The sequence below is a fragment of the Nanorana parkeri genome, unplaced genomic scaffold, assembly GCF_000935625.1.
Source record: "Nanorana parkeri isolate BGI_ZX_2015 unplaced genomic scaffold, ASM93562v1 scaffold2903, whole genome shotgun sequence".
NCBI lineage: Eukaryota > Metazoa > Chordata > Amphibia > Anura > Dicroglossidae > Nanorana > Nanorana parkeri.
The window spans coordinates 38,911-46,047 of record NW_017309171.1 but is presented as its reverse complement, the minus strand read 5'-3'; the positions used below and the strand labels follow the sequence as shown (position 1 = coordinate 46,047).

The window sequence follows — 7,137 nt, the reverse complement described above, 5'->3', positions numbered from 1 at the left end:
TTCGGGGACTATTTCTAGTTTCTGCCTCCATTGGCACAGAGACTCGCAAAGGCGAATGGCCCTGCAAACTGCATATAAAACAGACCCTGTAGTGTGACAACACACAAAACGCAGGACTAGTTCTGCTACAAGCCCAAATGCTTCCCGGACTAGAAGAGAGCGCATCCAGAAAATAAAACAGCGAGTCACGTGACTTCTGGGTGCCGCTCCCGTCCAGTAACCTGAGGGATCCGTACCTGTCTGCTAACTTTTTCTCCGCTACGGTCAGCTCTTTCTTCGCCTTTTTAGTTTCCGTTTCTGAGGTCTGATGACTGGCGGGCGCCGTCTTGGATTCTTTGGTGTCCTCGGTTTCGGGAAGTTTTCTCTTGGGTTGAGTCTGCGGAAGTGACGCAAAGGAGCGTTATATTATATCACATGGACCAGCCATTCATGGAGGGGTGGCCCTGGTAGATTCATCGTCTCTCCCGGACCCGGGTCCGGCCCACTATTGGGTGCGCTGGATCAGGGATGGCCAAACTCCGGCCCTCCAGCTGTGGGGTGGAACTACAAATCCCATGAGGCATTGCAAGACTCTCAAAGCCACTGACATGACTCCCGGAGAGAGATGCATCATGGGATTTGTTGTTTCACCCACAGCTGGAGGGCCGGAGTTTGGCTACCCCTGCACTAGGCCAACAGCATGGATACCCCCAACCAATCCCATGAAATGTAAAATCCCAGAGAGGGGGGAGGGGCCAAGACTCCCTTGTAGAGGCTGCAACAGGTACACAGGCCTGGAAACCACAAGAGCAGAGACCGAGCTACTGAAGGGAATGTAGGCGAAATAATGGAGAGCCTTAAAGCATGCACCTTCAAAAGCAAGTCAGCAATGGCTGCCCCCCATATTTCAGGCCCTGGGGGTTCCTTTTACATATTCAGAAGCCAACGACGTCTGAAATAATCAGTTTTGTGTGAGCCGGCCCTTTAAAAGATCTATGAGACAGGTGGTTTTCACTCCTCGTCATAGTTCGGGGGGACGTCTGGCAATGAGACTGACAGGTCGGCTCAGTAGATCGGGAAGTGAGCGAACACATACCGTCGCTCGCTCACTTCTCGATCTATCCCTGCAGAGAGCCGTGACTGTCACTCACGGCTCCCTCCAGGGATCCCCCCCCCCTCCCCGCTCCTCCAGCGCTGACTGGCGGGACGGACGGGGGAGGGGGCGGGTACAGCCTCTGGATAGGCAGAGCCAGCTGTCACTCACGCAGCTGGGCGGATCCAGACAGTGATGTCGGGATCCGTCCCCGGCGCCTCAGTATACCGCGAGCTGTAGCTCCCCATATACTGAGCTTAGGGTGACGGGAGGGCGCTAGTCTGTGTCCTCCCGTTACCCTGAGGAGAACTATGGGGGAAAGCCCTGACCCCGTAGTTCTCCTTTAAATAGAACCTGTGCTTTGCATGTGGTGCAGGTTACTTGCCTTGGTGGACCCACCGGTACCACATACGTTCCCCCAACACGAGGAAAGTGACATCCCCGGCACTTCTAGGTATGAGGGGGACATCGCTCACTCAACTTCCTAACACCTTCTGGTGTTGATGCTTGGTGATTGGCCCAGTGTTGTCACATGGGGGGGGGGATAGAGTCATCAAGTTGAGACTTTGGGCTTACACAGGACTTCCTTTATTCCAAATGGAGTAGTGGGGGGTGGGAAGGAACGTACACGTGGGCAGCTGGTGGACTGAATCTGTTACTTGGCACTAGGGATGCACCAATACTGGTTTCTCGGTATCGAGTACCGATATTTATTTTTCGGTACTCGCCGATAATCGGTACACAGGGCACCGGTACTCTATCAGGAAGTCGGGGGGCCGGAACATGACCTGTCACCCGGCTCCCCGATTCCGTGATGTCGGTGAAGCTGGTGTTCTAGCGAAAGAACTCCGGCTTCACTTGCCGAGGCTGCCTGACCAATCAGGAAGCCGGGAGGCGGGTCATAACCCATTGCCTGGCTTCCTGATTGGGCAGGAAGGCAGGCTGCCTAGCAACCAGTGAAGCCGGCTTCCTTTCCAATCAGGAAGCCGGGAGGCGGGTCATAACCCATTGCCTGGCTTCCTGATTGGAAAGGAAGCCGGCTCGGTGTTACCCATGACCGGCAGTTCCGGTATCGGAGCATTTTTGGCGTGAACTCGGTATCGGTCCATCCCTACTTTGTACTCCATGGACAAAGCAAATATTCACTTTAAAATGGACCAATCATAAGCGGGAGCCGGACTCTGGGCAATGTGACCCACAAGGGATGAAGGTTAGACGGGCGGCACAGAGACTGCTCAGTGTACGGTTATGTTCCTCACAGAAATGGATTTTCAGGTAAAGCCAAAAACAAATAAAAAAACCTCCATTTCCCCCGACAGCACTTCATAGGGAGAAGGTGGGGGAGACGCCCCAACATGGGTGGAGGGAGGCTGAGGGGGCGGGGTGCATGAAGTCCCTTTCTGACAGACCTAAGGATCTTGCAGACACAGGTATTAGAATGCTCAGTGTATGTGAGGGATCATTTAGCACCAGCGGTCGCCAAACGGTGGTCCCTGAGAAAATGTTGGTGGTCCCCGGGCCCCTCCGATGCCGTGCAGGGCTGGGCCGTCATGGTATGTATGTATGTATGTATGTATGTATGTATATATATTATATTTATATATTTTACAAATTCATATTATTGGTCCGCGGGATTTAAAATGATGGATTTAGTGGCCCACGAGGTCCCAAAGGTTGGCGACCGCGGATTGAACACATTACGGCAGCTCACCAGTACGACGGGAACGTATAGCGGCTGCACAGCGGAGGCCTTGACATGGAAGAGGGAGGTCAGGGAGGTGGAGCTCTGGGAAGGCTTCTTCGAGAACAAGCTGCCCGCGACTTCTCCGGCAACATAGCTCTCAGCAACGGGCGACACTTCCGGGCTCTTCCTGTACAAAGGACAACAAATCAGATTCACAAAGAAGACCAAATAGTGAAAGAAAACCTGTGACCCCCGTTATAGCCGAGTCTGGACCCCCCATTATAGCCGAGTCTAGACCAGTCTGGCCCCAGGGGCTCACTGCTATGATCTGCTTTCCACATATTCTTACTGGCCCACTACTAGGACTCAATACCACTAGGAATGTATACGAGGCAGGACGAGGTGGAAAAGCTCCAACACTACCAGGAAGTGCCTGAGATTTGGATCCTGCAGGTACCTCTAGGAATGGCGGTGAAAGGGATGGTTGGCCCCGGCGCTGCTCAATGCACTGGGCCAACAATGAGGTTCATTCACAAAACCCCCGGATACCTGCACAAAACAAAATGTCTCCTTTACATTCCTGCCATGGCCAAACATAACTAACCACGGGGACAGCAACATGGAACTGTAAGAGGTTAGGAAGGAAAAGAACGATCCGATACTTGATGCTCCAACGTTAGTGGGTGGCGGCCAACATTCACAACCTGTCCGCCAAAAATGCCTCCATTCCCCGCCTCTAAAAGTGGACCCGTGCTTCCCCCATGCAGGACAAACTCCCACATGCTTACACTGCCCTTCACTTGTCCCCTGGAAGCCTCAAGTCATTCTGATTGGAGCTTACACAGGGATAAAGACTCTCTCATTGCCCCCAGATGAAAATGTTGGGGGTCTATCAATGAGCTGTTATGGCAACCAGCATTGATTAATGGGAAGTCACATGATCATCATACCCAATGTACTAGATATTTCTCTCTGTCAGAGGGAAGAAGGCGGCGGGGCAGAGGGAAGAAGGCGGCGGGGCAGAGGGAAGAAGGCGGCGGGGCAGAAGGCGAGGGTACAGATATACAGGAAGGTAGAAAAGGCTTTTTAGTAAGGTATATGTTCGGTTTTCGGATGGAGCAGTTTCACTCTCTATCGGCCTTTTATTGCTGTTCAGCCCCGTTGAGACGTCCTGTCCCAGTGACAACCTTGTCAAAGAGGAAGGAAGGAGGAATCTCCATCGGGGACAAAGACGGCCAACACGTCTGACCCCGCGGAGAGTTCTCCCGCTAGAGGGACACCATCGGGATCTATTAGAACCATTTCCATGGACAGGCCGTCACATGGACACCATGACCTGAACCTGGGCCCGATACATAGAAAGGGTCATTGGCTGCCGTCATGTGACCCAGTCCCAGCATGCATTTCACTACATCCCGCTGTCCCCATATCAGCTTGTACTCACGCTGCTTCAGTCTTCTTCTTTTTCGGCTTCTTCACCTTCTTCGGTCTCCTCTCCGGTTCTTCTTCTTCGGTCATTTTCTCCATCGGAGGGTCACAGAGATTCCGGGATCCGACGTCTTTAATCCCTCACAAATAAACCTGCAAAATACAGAATTCAACGACGATTCCGGGCAACGAGAGGCCAGTCAGTGAAATGGCATTCTAACCCAGCAAATACCGCAACTGTGCTAAAGGAAGAGAATCCCTCGCTGTGCAGTCCCGACAGCGCTGCAACCATAAAGTCAGTCACAGGACTTCTATTAGGTTTTATGCGCTGGTCTCTCTCGGAGTAATCCATCACTTCCTCTGGTGTCACCAGGACAGGAAGTGAGGAGAATCTCTCCAGTACAGACAACAATGAAGGCTCTTTCATTAATAAGTGAATGGTGAGCTTGTAGTGATGTGTCGGGGATCGGTGTGAACACAGAACAGCGAAGTTCACCCAAAAATGTGACCGACACCCCCATCAGCTGCAACATTCCCCACCCCTTTATGACGTGTAGCTGGCAGGGACTGATTTGGGGGGCTTGGGCAAACTGGGGTCACACTAAGACCCCACACTACTATATAGCAAGGGGGGGGGGGGTCTCCCTATTAAGGACACCCAAAAAACTACTTCTAACCTTTCCTCTTTAAAAAAAAATCTGGAGCGGCACTTTAACCTCAGCAGTGTGTTTAGTCTGATCTGTCCCAATGCAGAGAATCAATCCTGCCCTGACCCTGCCAGCCAGCAGACCCCGGCTATGGACAGCTTCATAATGTATATAGTCCAGAAAAAAATCTGATCTGCTCAACACTTTCCGGCTGATTGACTAAAGGAGTTTGCCGCTATAAAGATGGAGAAATACAGAAGGTCAGAGAAATCTCCATATCTAGCAGACCACCTACAAGAGAAGAAGCTCCCGGTCTGTATACACAGATCACAGCACCATGTGCACACACCGGTGACACCAGGCTGATCACACACTGCACACGCCGAACTCACCGCTATCACTATTCACGTGTGGCTCTCCAATACAACTTCCGGTTTCCTGGAGTTGGTTTGGTTTTTTTTGTCAACAAGCTTTATTAACAACTAACAAAAAGGGCAGCTTTGGTATTTTGCTACTTCGCTGAAATTGTACTTAGTAACCTAGGGGGATACAGAACTGATACTGTGTAGAGGGTGTGTGGTCAGTGAAGTCCCCGGGGTGACATGTTACAGGAGATGCTCATAGGCTGGGGACATGTTACAGGAGATGCTCATAGGCTGGGGACATGTTACAGGAGATGCTCATAGGCTGGGGACATGTTACAGGAGATGCTCATAGGCTGGGGACATGTTACAGGAGATGCTCATAGGCTGGGGACATGATACAGGTGATGCTCAGAGGCGGGGGACATGTTACAGGTGATGCTCATAGGCTGGGGACATGTTACAGGTGATGCTCATAGGCTGGGGACATGTTACAGGAGATGCTCATAGGCTGGGGACATGTTACAGGAGATGCTCATAGGCTGGGGACATGTTACAGGAGATGCTCATAGGCTGGGGACATGTTACAGGAGACACCCCTTACAATGCCGTTACCTTGAGTCCCAAGAGGCTGCCTGTACACCGATGTGCAGGGAACGGGCTTTTAGGAGTTGTAGTTCTGGCGACATGCCTACATCTATAGGACCTGAGCTCCCAACAGCTGACCTGCAAGCCTGGTGATGACATCACAGGGAGGGATAAAAGCTCACTACAAAAACAATGTGAGAACATGCTTGGGAGGGGGAGGTTATGAGTAATGCGTGGACATGTCCTTTAAAGGAGAACTATGGGGTCAGGGCTTTCCCCCCATAGTTCTCCTCAGGGTAACGGGAGGACACAAACTAGCGTCCTCCCGTCACCCAAAGCTCAGTATATAGGGAGCTACAGCTCGCGGTATACTGAGACGCCGCAGCCGGAGCGGATCCCGACAATTGTGCCGGGATCCGCCCAGCTGCGTGACTGACAGCTGGCTCCTCCTATCTAGAGGCAGAGCCAGCTGCCCCCGCCCCCGTCCGTTCCGCCAGGCAGCGCTGGAGGATCGGAGAGGGGGGGGGGGATCCCTGCAGGGAGCCGTGAGTGACAGTCACTGCTCTCTGCACCAATAGCTCGAGAAGTGAGCGAGCGCCGGTATGTGTTCCCTCACTTGCCGATCTACTGAGCTGGAGGGGGGAATCCAGCCCCTCCCCTGTCACGGCAGAGAGCAGTGACAGGATGGAGAAGTGAGTGAGCGCCGGTATGCGTTCCCTCACCTCCCGATCTACTGAGCCGACCTGTGACGGTCTCATTGTCACAGGTCGGCTAGAACTATGAGGTGAGTGAAAAGCCCCTCCCCCCTCATAGTTCTCCTTTAAGCTGGTGGTGGACATAAGGTTACCACACGGGGGCGCTATTTTAACGCCCCGTCCAGTAAGAATGGGACTTGCTGCGATATTAATAGAAAAGAGACCATAAGGCCGGTATTTGTTTTCCCCGAACGGTGACAACCCGATGAGGACATTATCGGTCTGCGTCATCCTGAAACAATTGGCAGGAACGGCCGCCCAGCTTATGAATGATCTTCTGTTGACAGATCTTTGTCCGGAGCTTCAGGAAGAGTTTGAACATGTTTCCTCGGTGACAACCTCAGGTCTCTGTAACTAGCGGCGTCATAGGAATACAGACTCGCGCGGCCACGCCCACTTGCTTATCTAGGTTTGCCAGCCATTTCTCCGGCGTGCCGTGTTCATGGCGATTCTCAGCCCGAGTTGTTATATGAAAACTGAACCCGAGAATAAAGAATGTCATATATTAGAGCATAGCCGTCCTTAACCCCTTCATGACCGAGGCCTTTGTTTCATATTTTGCCCCCATGTTATATTCCACATTTTAGGCCTGAAAATTACT

The 7,137-nt window shown here is 52.3% G+C and overlaps 1 protein-coding gene across 1 annotated transcript in view; it reads right to left on the bottom strand.

Annotated features, from left to right (window-relative positions):
* Positions 1 to 6,767, bottom strand: part of RBM34 (RNA binding motif protein 34) — a 19,361-nt gene extending 12,594 nt beyond the window's left edge. Inside the window, exons 1-4 of the mRNA XM_018574367.1 lie at positions 6,629 to 6,767; positions 4,201 to 4,324; positions 2,790 to 2,943; positions 237 to 376 (exon numbers count right to left, since the gene is read on the bottom strand). Of these exons, the coding sequence (XP_018429869.1) occupies positions 237 to 376; positions 2,790 to 2,943; positions 4,201 to 4,324; positions 6,629 to 6,767 (557 nt within the window). The remainder of the gene's footprint in view (positions 1 to 236; positions 377 to 2,789; positions 2,944 to 4,200; positions 4,325 to 6,628) is intronic.
* Positions 6,768 to 7,137: the final 370 nt, after the last annotated feature.